General features: G+C 30.6%; 3 protein-coding genes across 6 annotated transcripts in view; 2 read left to right on the top strand and 1 right to left on the bottom strand.

The window, feature by feature from the left end:
- Atg18a (Autophagy-related 18a) overlaps positions 1–6,870 on the bottom strand; it is a 46,328-nt gene extending 39,458 nt beyond the window's left edge. For all 3 annotated transcript variants that reach the window (XM_088274519.1, XM_088274520.1, XM_088274521.1), the window contains exon 1: positions 6,609–6,870. In XM_088274519.1, the coding sequence (XP_088130645.1) occupies positions 6,609–6,685 (77 nt within the window). In that variant the 5' untranslated portion in view covers positions 6,686–6,870. The remainder of the gene's footprint in view (positions 1–6,608) is intronic.
- The window catches only part of LOC148300626 (cytochrome P450 9e2-like), a 229,083-nt gene that overhangs the window by 96,624 nt on the left and 118,381 nt on the right, over positions 1–14,078 (top strand). The gene's annotated exons all lie outside the window — the stretch shown is intronic.
- LOC148300629 (uncharacterized) lies at positions 7,654–12,479 on the top strand. Its single transcript, XM_088274498.1, has 6 exons — positions 7,654–7,833; positions 8,041–8,201; positions 9,558–9,715; positions 11,439–11,582; positions 11,677–11,802; positions 12,159–12,479. The coding sequence occupies exons 1-6, from the start codon at positions 7,757–7,759 to the stop codon at positions 12,411–12,413; spliced, it is 921 nt and encodes a 306-aa protein (XP_088130624.1). The 5' UTR covers positions 7,654–7,756; the 3' UTR covers positions 12,414–12,479.

Genomic DNA, 14,078 nt, shown 5'->3' with positions numbered 1-14,078 from the left:
TTTTAAACGATATTTTCCTCGTGAATTAATACCAAACAAAACGTGACGGTACATTAGAAACACCATATATTTTTAAACAATAAATAAAGTAAAAATATCGTGTAAAAGTAAAAATAAAAATGTCGTCATAAGGGACATACTTTGACCGTGAACTTGGTGCCAAGATATGATCGGTGGACAAAGCCCCTGGGATTCAAAGCATCGGGAATGTACAGTCTATTTTGAACCTCGGATTTATCGTGACGACAATATTTTCAATAATCAACGAGTATAGATAGACAGCTACATAAATTCATAATCAAGATCAAGCAAACTTTTTATTGGCTTGAGTTTCAAATAAAATGATTGAATAAAATAATGATTATTATTTTGTATTTTGTACCTCAACGAACGCATCGAGCAAACTAATTTCACTTTGGTTTGGAATTCTGTGATGCGATTCGTTGAAACAAATGATATTATCATAAAATTATATAATTAAGAATATCATATAAAATTACTATTATTATTGAATAATTCTTGTAAATTATAAATATGACATAAGGGGAGAAAAAATAACTATCTAAGCACTCGCGTTACATTGATTTAAATAAGTTTGTACTACTAGTATATTGGAAGACTGAGTGCAAATTAACATATGTTTGGTGATCGTTTTGATAGTTTATAGAGCTTTTTTTGTGTACTACTTAATTCATGCAAAAAATATTAAAAATGCAAAAAAGCACGGTATTTTTACAAGAGAAAAATGTTTTAAATAATTTAACATACTCTACAAATAAAGGTTTTATTTAGATATTATTGTGGTTATAAAAAAAAATACAAAAATTTAAATAACTTATTCATTTTCATTTGTAAAATTAGCTAATAAAAACCATTTTAGTAAAAAAAAGGGGGGGGGGGGTTTCCATTGCATGATCACATAAGCAGGAACTTTATGTTGACATTTTAAATGATATTAAAAACGTGTCCACTTTAAAAAAAAAAAATTTATAATGATTGAATATAACATTTGATTAGCGCCCTTGAGGTAATATTGTACGAAAATGGCGCTATACAAATTCTCCAAATTATTATTATTATTATTTTAAGAGATAATATTCAAATAAGCCAAACGTTCATTTCCCGGGACCAGGTAAAGTACCTTTTGTAGAGCAGCTATTGTCCCTCTCACCTTATCAACAGTCCACTTCCCACAGTCCATGTCATCTACTATCCTTCGGGACGAATCGCCCTAACAAGGATATTTCGAAAATGAGACTTTGTACAAACAAATCCATTGTTTCCAAATGCTTTTCTCGAAGGCGCTCGCCGTGTAAGCAGGTAGTTAGGCTGATGGAGTTAATACCATATACTCGTATTTTACACGGGCAGGTACTCGTAATCTTATGTATGCCCCTAGTATTTTGTTTGAACGGGGTAAAAAAGGAATTCATAAAGGGTAGGGGACACAACGATAACATTATGACTCTACACTGTAATTTCAACCACGTTGCAGTGCGTGTATTGTCATGGATACCACCAACTTAGGCAGTGATTCATCGATGCATTTATTTTTGAGTCATACATAACGCGGACTAGAAATAAGTAGTCCACTTGCAAACCACGTTATGTTAAAAAAATTAAGTTTTTTTAGTTAATGGCAGCAATCGGTGGAAGATTTCATCTTCTACCAATTTGACCTTTCTTTGAGAGATTTTAGAAAGTGAACTGTCGATCGGCATAGCAAGTTTTGCAAGAGTATTGATTTTTCTATTCATTCCATTTTATTCCTAATTTAACGAGTTTTGGCAGATTATGTTAAATATGGACGCTAATATTTTTGTTAATATCTGCCGGTTGGCGCCATTGGCTAAAAAACATATTTTTTTTAACATAACGTGGTTTGCAAGTAAACTACTCAAATATGAAATGCTTGTATTTAAATGTATTCAAATGCGGTTATTGACATGCTTCATCGCGCTTTGCTACATCAATCATTCACAACATTAAGGTAGCATCCCTGCATTGGCAAGTGCAAAAATTGCACCATGTTTATACGCTTTGAAAAACAAAAATCAGTAATATATTTTTGTAGATTTTTGGATGTTCAAAATCATTTTCGGATTTACAATTGGGTCAGTAGCGCCCCATAATTCTACAGATATTTTTTTAGCGGTGTACAGTTGGATTTTAATCCGACAATAATGAATAACATCAAGCCATTAAATTTTGTAACAGTGTTGAGTTTGCAAAACGAGTTTGATTCGTTTCCATTGTCTTTCAGTGAAACAAAAACACATTACTGTTATGTAAACACAATGTTTTAAAATCCAAAAGTGCAAAAAGCTTACACTATTTTTTTTACACAGGTTAAAAATCCTTTAAAAATATTATCTTAAAACCATATTTTACATTTAGTCGCTTTTGCCTAGATGTGGACGATTTGCAGTTTACTGAAAAAATCAATCTGGATAAATTTAATCTTCTAATTTGAAAAAAAATAAAACATGCAGGTACCTACTTAGACCTTTTTATCTTCCAAATAACTAAGTTGGAATAGTAAAAAAACAATATTTTAGTATCTTTAATCTGTTTTATCTTTAATCTGTTTTAGTTCAAAGTAAATTGAGTTGCGATTTATCGAATACTGTCACTTTGTGGTTAATATCTATCCGTTTTTAATTAACTTAAATTAAATATACTTAATATCTCTAACTCTTACTCTAATTCATTTATTTTAATTGGTTTATTATTTATGTCATAGTATTTAACCCTTTTTTAATATCGTTGAATCAATACATCGGATCTTACAAAATTCGTAAAAAAAAATACTCGCGGAAATTACGGCGATCAGAAAGTAATACTAAAAGCAATACTTTTCTTTTTGTTTTAAATCAGTGAATATTTACATAATGATAAGGAATAATTTTAACAATATAAATATAAGATTATAGTGTAAACATTGTTTTGGTTCAATGGCCTAGAGATAAAGCGATCTAAACTTTGTTTTTACAAGTATGACCCAATTAATATTGAGAGCCACACCCTTTTGTAAACCCCAAACAGAAGGGTCGTGTGTAAACTGTGTAAATAATCGTATACGAGATAAGGGGTCCGACCTATTTGTCAGCAGGGTGTTGAAATAGGTGACTAGATTTCGAATGTCGAATGACAAGTGACAAGAAGAAAGTATATTTATTTATTTTCATTAATGGATCATTATCGCGATGTGTTATTGTTGGCTAATAAATTCATATGAAAAATCACAAGACTATCTGTAACATCCTTATTGAAATCTGTAGAGAAGTAAGGGAGATATGAAGGTCTAAATATTAGATATTTTAATACCACGAAAAAAGAACACCACTATACGTCAACATATTTTACGTCATCGGGTGTGTTATGGGGCGTATTCCTTTATGTATCTGCTTTATAGAGCTGTAATAGTAGTAGTGTGGATTCGTTTCTGTGACGTCATTCATTACCAACTTACGAAAACAACGTTTTTACGAAGGCGAATTTTGCAAAAGAAAATGATGAATGAAAATATTGATTATATCGGCTGTTATAAACACAAAACGAGTCTTACACAATCTTTTATTGGTTGAGTATGTTAAATTAGATATTCCACCCCAGTCACTTTATGGTAAAATGTATCCAATTTTTAATAAAACTTTTACTTTTACTGTGACACGTGTTTCGATGCATTCAGCATCATTTTCAAACACCGCATGTGAAGCCAAGTCTAAATATTAGATTTGTGTCCTTGGGACGTTAAAGGTTAAAGACGGGGTAGTAGGAGCTGTTTCTTATTTTTATTTATTTATTTAGTATCATTTTTGTATTTAATTTCTTATCAGTGGGAACACATAGTAGAGGGAGGCTTTAGTCATTGTCATATTTTTAATGATTATTATAACTCTAAAATATAGACCTTTAGAAAGAATTTAAAGAAATAGTGGTATTTAGTAAGCAAAACTTAATTTAAAAAAATATATTTAGATAAGTCGTTATGTCGATAAGTCTATTTATCTTGTTGCAATAATTATTGTACAATAAAATTTAAAAAAATATGTTTGAAAAGTATTTCAAACACTTAATAAAAATAAAACAAATGACATAATAATACACATTTTTTTACAAATTTATTACTCTAACGCTCTCAGCAGACCTACCCCAAGAAAGTAGAATCTTCACGAATTAAAATACATATATACTATAATTGTAAAATACAAATGATAATTTTGGTCGAAAAAAATTTATGTCTTCTAGTCGGTTCACCAACAATTATTACCTTAAATGCTAAACATGGGAGCTCAGATATATAAAAATGCAAATAAATAATATTAACACAATTTTGCTATCAGTATATAGTAATTATACGTTATTAATTAATATTATTAATCTTATATTAATATTAAGGCCTACAATAAGAAGAAGAAGAAGAAGAAGAAAAAGAAGAAGAAGAAGAAAAAGAAGAAGAAGAATCTTATATTAATATTATTATTATTAATATTATTAATCTTATATTATTGCTTATCTAGAAAATCATTTCCTGATGCTAAATATTTTTTAATGGTAAAAAATTGGCGCAGTCAAAAATAATTATTCAAACATAAGAACGTTCCGCCTCCGCCTCCGTAGTGTAATGGTCAGCACGCTCGGCTACCGTTCTGGAGGTCCCGGGTTCGATTCCCAAGGGGGGTAAAATAAATATAAGTGATTTTATCACTGTAATATTTATTCAATATCACCCTGGACTGGTCCCTGAAGCGGAGGGCTGATCACCTTTCCTTCATGTGTAAACGATTAAGATAACACTGCGTTAATATGACACAGTGCCCTATGCACCATTGGGGTGCGGATAGGGGTTTTATTGTATTATTAATTAATGTATAATTTGTATTTTTTTCTAATTATTTTTGTTTTTTTTTTTCAGTACTGTGAATAAAATGATCAATTTTGGTTGTTTGGAAGACATGCCTTTGCCGCAAAAACCCGCTAATGTATAAATTATTGTTAGTGGAAACCTTCAAAATATAAATACGTTTTAATCCTAATTATTATCTTCATTCACACCTGTTTATTGACAGATAACAGCTGGAATCAGCTGACGAATAATATGAAGAAGATGTGTTCGGAAGAACTTCGTAGTGTTAAAAATCAATCTCAAGACAGTTTTTTTTTAATTGGCCAATTGGTATGTGAATGTATAAATGGTTCTAAGAAGACAAATAAAACCATTTTTTCGTTTGACATGACGTATGGTATGGAAGAAAAAAGCGCGAATTGAGCACAATTATATTTCAATTGACTGATAGCAAATTTATTGAAAAGCGATTATAGCTCCTTTGTTTTTGCTATCTTAAAGAGAAAATAAAATCAAATAATAATAATAAAAAAATATCAGTATGTGTCGTATTTAATTTTATGTAAAGGAATTATTTTTCAAAAGGGCATTAATAAAAACAATTTAAATTTAAATGTCTGTAGATACTCATACATAGTTGGAATGCACTTTACAAAATAATTTTATTCGTTATTGTTTTATTTTTGTTAAAATCATCAAATTACACAATTATTCTTCCTTCCATTAAAATTATATCACATTTATATTAGCGACATATAAAATATTCAATAGATGTTTTCTATTCTAAACTTAGATTGCAACTAGAAAACAAGAAAACTACCCGAATATAAGTTTCGCAACGCACGTGGGTGAAATTCTTAGTAAATTCCATTGGCCTATATCCCGTAAATATATTAAACTGCGCTTTAATTTTAAAATAATATTTTTCCTATTTTCCTTGTAATAATAATTTTTAGTCAAATGAAATAAATGCTATTTATTATTTGGGATTACAGCACAAAGGTTTGAGAACAGTGGTTGTATTTTTCCAAGACTTTTGTTACAATTTCCAATATGGGAAAAGTGGCATTGAAAAATCATAAACGAAGATTTTCTAATGCAGCGTATTTGCGAAAAAATATATGTTATGAAATCTTTGTATCCGAGTGTAAAAATACCGTTGGTCAACATAATTTCAGTTTAGATTCTGCTCTTGATGGCACATCAACAATATTATTATCGAAATGTTTCAGTTCTGGCCTTGACGTCTATATTCTATATATGGAGTTTGCGTCATAGCGACCAACAGCCGTGCGAATTGATTGAACAGATTGCGTCAGCGAAAACAAATGTCCTCGATACAACAGAAGAAACTTTAAGAAGACGCGAAAACCGTAAAATCAAAATAAAAAAATATTTCGCCAAAACGCGACCCGGAGACTGAAGAATACGAATGTAAATAATAACAGAAAACCCATCCGCCGCCATCTTTGTTTACTATAATGAAACGTCCAAGTGACAAGAGGATTCATATTGTCTTTTAGCACTTTTTTGCGAGAAATAAAAATTGTAAATCGTAAAACTATCCATCATATTTCATCGTTATACAAAAATCGGAAACGATAGTTCTTTGTTTCATTGTTCTCGAAGGCCAATTAGGTCTTTGTTTATCATGAAAAAGTGACGGATAAATATTTTGTTTGGACGATACGATAGTATTGAAAGCTGTTTAATAATATTGCTTTGACATATTGAATTTAATTATTTACTAAGGACTTACGTGCAATCTTGATTGAAATTAACAAAACACCCTCCTGCATTTGCGCCCTCAGAGGATTGGCTGCTGGCTAGGTTCATTTAGGACGATTTTAAGACGTTGTTAGACACTGTGTTTACCACATTGACTTTTAAAACTATAGTTCTAACACTAATAATCACAGACACTAAATAGTTTATATCACTAATCTTTACACTAGGCAGAAAAAATGTTATAATTTTGACACAAAGAACGACCTTGATGTTGCGAACTTCGCTTTGCGACTGCCTGCGAGCAGTGCGAGCCCAAAGATTATGCGAGCCTATCGAACGAACAGCTGACGAATAGGAAACGGATATACTCTTATGTCAAAACAAACCAACACACTCAAATATGTACATATACGTATAAATATTTTTATTAATTTTTGTTTGAAAGTGTTGGATATACAAAACTTATACTACATAACGTCATTTTTCCAACTCTGGAATTTTCGGTTCAGAAATGGGAATGGGGTAATGTCGCTCAGAACAAGTATGTTTTTAAAAATACACTACCACCGAAATAAATTTAAAAAAATCTTTCTGTTTCAATACTTATAAATAAATCTTTCATTCCCTTTGATAATTTAGATTCTAGAAGAGGTCAGAATGGGTCAAAACGAAAATTTGGAAAAATTTAAGTTGCAAAAAAATAACGCGTCCGGGAATAGCATTAGGAATTTCAATAAAAAAACGAAATTGAAAATCGAGTTTAGAAAACGGATGTGTGCTACGAGTAGTTGTTGCTACTATCTTCATTTTTAAAGTGTCCAATATAGCAATAAAATATTTTCAGGCGTACCAATACAAATATATATATTTTTTTTCAGTAAGTTCCTACTTAATTTATAACCATTAAACTTTCCAAGGACAGAATGAAGTATTTTTGAAAATTTTGCAGCCAATAGAAATTTTCTAATTGTATGTAAGATTTTTTTTAATTTTCCGTAAATAAAAAGCTATGATTATTTTTATTCCAATTACAAACCTTTTTATATTTATATTTATTTTATTAATTAATTTTACGTATTGCAACACTTAAACTGTCATAGTGTGGTACTGACACGCGCGGATTGTTTTGTGAAAAAGTGGATAAATTTAACGTTTATTAGTAATTTATAACAGTTCACGATGGGACGTAAAATTCCAGGAAAAAAACACAGAGGTGTGAAAGACCCTTACGCACAACATGCTAAAAGATTAGCAAGGTCTGAAATCATTCAAAATAAACATAACCTCTAACTTTTCTGACAATGTTTTTGTTGTTGATTTTAATTAATAATTTTAAAGATTTATTATTGATATCAGTCAAGTTCAGGATAAAATATGCTTGTCAAGTGCTACTTTATTATTTTCTCTTTGTCTAATGGTTTCAAATATAAATACATATATAAATAACCTAAACTTATTTTTAGTTTAAAAACCAAAATCAACAAAACTCCCACGGATTTAGATGATCAACCGGTACCCAAAACTTTAGTTAGACTTATGAATTGGAAAAATAAGGACAAAGCGAAACTAAAGAAAGACAGACATATCAAAACGCCTGGAATTACAAAAGTGGCCAAGAAACATGGTAAAGATAATTTTATGAAATCCATTTTCCATAATATCATCTATAATTTTTTTTTTATATTAATAATTAAATAACTTGTTATATTTCTGTTATATTCTAGTATGTATTAATATTTCAAAAAGTATATTTGATATAGTAAGAAATAGTTTCCATTATTTTACTTCATAAGGCTCTTGGATATTGAAGAAGAAAAAAAGATGTGATATGGATGTTCCATCATGGACAGAATGGTGAACATTAAACAAGTGTATAAGTTTTGAATATTGAAAGCATTAACTTTGTGGATCATATTGATATATTATTTCGAGAAATGAAAATACTTTGTATTTTGATCCACTCACATTTTTATTAACCAACTAGTTTCAGCAACAACAGGTTGTTGCTGAAACTAGTTGGTTAATAAAAATGTGAGTGGATCAAAACACAAAGTATTTTTATTTCTCGAAATAATATAATTCTATTAATTACTTTAGCTTACCGATGACAGGTTATAAGACTGTAAATGTCTAAAACTTCCATATTTCCTTTCCATACATTGCTGTCTCAGTGAGACGTCTATAAGATATCTATTATTTATTTTATTTGATATTTGTATATTTTCAATATTATTAATATTTAAAGCATTTACTTTGTGGTTAGCTGTTTTTCTCATTATTTTATTTTTTACAAAAATGTTAGTAATATTAGTATATAACCACTCACCGAGATTTTTATGTCTACCGGTTTCGAGCCGTATCCGTCTCTTTGTCAGGACAATCACTACCACAGCATGCAAACAAAACTACCCTTCACTACCATAGCACTATTTACACACTTAAAACTACATAAAATGTTTAACACATGCGATTTTTGGTCGACCCGAAGACCAATATGCACTAAGGGTTGCAGCACAAGCATGTTTGGGTTATACATGCGCCATGCGCCATGGCAAACATGCGCTAGGGTTAAAAATTATTATCCAACGAGCTTATATACTCGTAGGTTGAAAGGAGTGGGCGGGGTTTGAATTGGATATTGATGTATTTTGCTTAACCGATGTTGAATAAAATAATGGACTATAAGTAAAATTTATTTGGTTTAATAAAAGAATATCATATTTAATTGCCTTCCGAATATAAAAAATCTCCATGTTAATTAGTTTTAACCCTTTATTACTAGTGTTTAATATTTTTACTCCCGTCTCTTTTTTGAAGACGTGATTTGAATCTATGATATTTGTAATTATTTGACCACCTGTTTTTTTTTCTTGCTGGCACACAGTTAACTCTATGATTTATACAAAAAAATTTGTCTAAAATCACTTGCAACCCAGTAAAGGCATAAAAAAATGTTTATAACATTGTATTTACCTTTCAGCACTGTTAAATAATAAGCCGAGCAATCCAGTGAATAAATTGAAGAAGATTTCTGGCGAATCCAACAAAAGTTTTAATATGAGAATCAACGATGCGATGAGGTCTCTTAAAGGTGAAAGGGGATTCGATGATATAGATGAGATAGCGCCAGAGCCGAAGGTTTGTATTTAAATTTAAATATTATTATTAAAAAAAAAAACATTCTCCTTTTCATGAAAAGGGCCACTTTTATAAACACTTATTCGTGACTGCCGGTTTCAGAAAATCATTCTATCATCAGGTCATTAACACGTTGTCGTCGGGACTCGGCATTTGCCGTTTATCGCGGACTGTTGGTCAACTGAGGGACATGGCAAATGCCGTTTTTGTTGACTGTCGGTTATCGGCGGGAAACTGCAATATACGGTTTGTTATCAGCGTGAAATAAAACGCGTTGAAGGGTAATCTGCTACCTGGATGCTAGGCGACAGTATGTTGGCGTTATTTAAGATGCCTTGCCTGGATTGGCTAGTGTGTCGCTTGTAAAGGCATTGCCAGAAATCTAGAGTTTTTATGCGATCTCAATCTCCAGTTTAGTTTGAGTCATTTCACGTATTGGACTATTTTTCATACCGCTCGCACTGTTTGGTATTTTATTATTTGAATATATTAGCATTATATAGGGAATGATACCTCGGAGGGGAAGACTATTTTTTAGAGGTTACAATGCTCCTAAAATTGTGAAATACGAAATACTTAATTAAAAATTATGATTATAATTTATTTTTGATGATCAAATGTCATATATGATTTCTTTGAAAATTTCAATCGAAAATATTATTTGGTTTAGAAATTTTGTCAATTTTAAGACAGCGATATATTTTTGAACTAACCGCAAAAAACGTCCGCCATAGGCTAGAGTCTATTGTTCGAAGCGCCCGACTACAATGTGTTAAAATAAAATTATTAGATTTTTTTTTGTGCCATCAATTGATGATAATATGTTAAAGCCCAACTTAAGTCGTAACTTTATTTTCTCTAAATCCAGGTAACATTTTACGTAACTGTTGTTACGGACGAGTGACGTCTCTGGTGGTCTCCGGTGCAATGAATGCGACTAAACGAATGCTGGACCTTAAGCAATGTGCCGGTTGTCCATTTTGATTATGATGAAATGTCAATCATTCAGAGTATCTACCTACTACGACTTATAGATATGTACCGATTGCCGGCTCGACTGACTGTCTGACAACCGACTAGTCAACGATTTTTATGCCGACTTTACAGTCACCTTAGTCGACTTTTCTGAAACACTTCTCGGAAGTCGAGATTATTTATATTCATCTCTTATCAGAATAAGCAGAAAAGATAACTTTTATCTATCATAATCCGCCATTTATTCAAAATATTTTAAAAAAATTAAGCAACGGTAAAAAAAATCATTCGTGTACTAACGTCATTGATCATATAGGTTTATTTTAGATAAGGAGGATATTTTTATGCGAATAGTATAGTGTTTTGCATGGGAAACACAAATATCTTTATTCAAATATATTTTTGTTGAAAGCTGACTGATAATATAGTGTGCGATTAGCTAGATTTCCGCCAATAGCAAAAGACAAGGAAGTCTTGTTTACAATTAGTTTAGGTGTTGTGATGTGTAGTTTTTACATTTATCCATCCCACTCATCAGTCCTATTTATAGTCTCTAATGTAGATTTCGTAAGATATCCATTTAAAATTAAAATAATGAACAATAATCATATTTTTTATAATTTACAGTAATTTAAGAAAAAATACTACATCAAGAACGCTTCATATAATATTGCTGTGAACATTTTTACCGGATAGATTTTTATCCTTTGGTAATCTTTGTAACATATTTTTAACATTTTTTATTTAGGAAAAGAAATTGGATGAAGATGGAAATAGTATATACATTCAGAAAAGGGGAAGGAAACGACGTTTTAAAACAGATGAACAATATCTTTCTAAATCTCAAAGGAGAACACTGAAGGAAAAACAGAAAAAAGAAAAATTAAAAGAGGTAAAATCATATTTAAGTAAAAAAATAAATTATATGTCTCATTTTACAACATGCATTCTCATATTTCATATTGACTTTTAATTTTTTTTTGCAGGAGAAGGAATTGGACCAGCAGTATATTGTGAGGAGAGATGATATTAAATTTGGAGAAATAGTTCACGAACCACCATCCTTAAAAATAAAACCTCGAAAGGCTGAAAAAGCGACTGGTGTTCCAAGGGTAAGCTAATTTTTTATTAAACTTCATAAAATAAAACTATTTTGTTTGTAACAACTTTTTATTGGTACTTTTTCTCCAACCGGTTTCGACAAGAACCTCGTCATCATCAAGGTTAAACATGTACTAATTCTAAAACATTGAAATGTTCATAGTTAGATGAGTGCGGGTTTAAGAAATGGCTGTGGGGTCTTTATTACTATTATTTCTAGGAAAATATTTCAAACTTAAATTACAGTACTTAAATTCAATTGATTATTAATAATATATAATTTTGTTTTATCGCTTTTTATTTTTCAGAAATTTTTTTGTTCCTACTGAAGTTTTTCACAATTGTAAAATAAATTTTTAACTTCCAGCCGGCAAGAAAAGATCTGTTGCTCAACCAGCTTTTTGACAAAAGTAATCAATCAAAACAGGTGACGGATAGGAAATATTTGAAAGCGAATATAACAATTCATCCAAAGAAAAAAAGTGATGGAGTTATAGATCTCAAGGGGAAAAGGAAAGATCTGCCTCAAAATGTCAGAAAGAGGATTGAACAGTCTCAGAAGGAAGCTATTGAAGCGTATAAACTATTAAAACTGGAAAACATGCGCAAAAAATCACAATAAATCTAAAAATATTTTTAAATTTAATGTATAGATAATATTACATTTAATTAAAGAGTTATAAATTTTTGTACAATTTTTATTCATTCCTCATTATACCTTTTCTTTGATTTCAAAGTGTGGCGGTTAGTACCACGGGCTTGATCCCCAACTGTATTTTTTTCTTTGATAAGTTTTTATGTTTCATTAGATTAGGATAGGAAGCATAAAACAAATAGCTTTGCCTTTATGTTACCATTTATATTCATGACATTTATAGCAGTCATTAACCTGTTTTTCAATTTGTGACTTCTAAAATGTGTCTAATGGGTGGGTATTCGTAACTCATCAGTTTTCCAATTGGGATTTGTTGCATGGTATTTATTACGTTTTCTTGGTTTATATTTCTTTCCAGTTTTGTAATGTCAAATTCTCAAATATTAGGACAGTAAAAATGCATCAATTTTTTTTGCACTGATAAGCGATAGTAGATTTAAGTGATCTAATCAAAAAACTAAATTGAGTAACAAATTTTTACACAGCAAATGATCTTTGGATTCGATTATCCATCATCAAGTAGTTCGACCGCTATCTATGGGTACATGAGGGGATCATATATCCAAATAACTGGAGATAGTAAGTATAGTTTGGCCGAATATACAATAGAGGTCATGAAGTGATTCAATTTAATACAACAAGGGAACAAATAGACTTTTGACAGAAAGTTGATTGAGACATCTATGGAGCAATGAATTTAAATTTTGTAAACACATTACTCCATAGATGTCTCCATGTAGCACTAGGGAAACAATATAATTGAGAAAATCATGCGATTCAGTCTTCGCATATTTCTTTGTGAATTACATTACTTAATTACATTTAAAATATTGATAAATATTTGTTATATGCACAGCAAAATATTTTTTTCAGAATGGTCCAATACAATGTTCCGCAAACTTTTTCTGTTCAAGGTACACCTGCCAAATCAAGAAATTTTAGAGGTACCTACACCGAAGATAAAAACAATGTTTATTTAATATCGATTAATTATTAAAAATAATATAGTGCAAAAATATATATGACATATTGTGTTTAATGCAAAATCTAAGCCTGCTTAACTGAACACAGACGATCAAAATTTTAAGCAATTGTTGAAAAGGCTGCTCTCATCTTTTCGTTGATCGTCCACAGGCGTTCTCTTTTTATTTATTTTTTTAAAGCAGTTTGAGTCGAAAATCCCAATTCGCACAAGTAATTCGTGGCAAATGGTAATAGAATTGCAATAGCACGCTTTGAAAGCAGTTTATATTATATTTTTATATGTAGCCAAAAATGTGCTAGATCTGTTTCGGAAAATTTCAATTTAATGTCCGATCAGTTTTTAGCTCCATGAATTCTTTTTGCTCGTTTATCGGTAAGTGACTTTTTCGCGGCACACCAACTAATCACCACGGTACATCAGTGTGCCGCGGAACACTGTTCGAATAGAAAGCTTTAGAATTGTGTTCATTGTACATGTAGGGTATTTTTTTCTATAAGAAAAATCCTGGTTAATAATATTAAGGCCTAGTATTCCAAAAAAGGGAAAGATCAAAGCTCAAGTCAAAGACAAATATGTGGGAAGTAGGGACACACCACGATATGAATATCGACTTGCTATGTAAGCGGTCTCAGTGCTGACAAAGTCGA

This window comes from Brachycentrus maculatus, unplaced genomic scaffold, assembly GCF_059751285.1.
Source record: "Brachycentrus maculatus isolate JH-2025_06_01 unplaced genomic scaffold, ASM5975128v1 h1tg000683l, whole genome shotgun sequence".
Taxonomy (NCBI): domain Eukaryota; kingdom Metazoa; phylum Arthropoda; class Insecta; order Trichoptera; family Brachycentridae; genus Brachycentrus; species Brachycentrus maculatus.
This window is presented reverse-complemented; position numbering and strand designations above follow the sequence as displayed.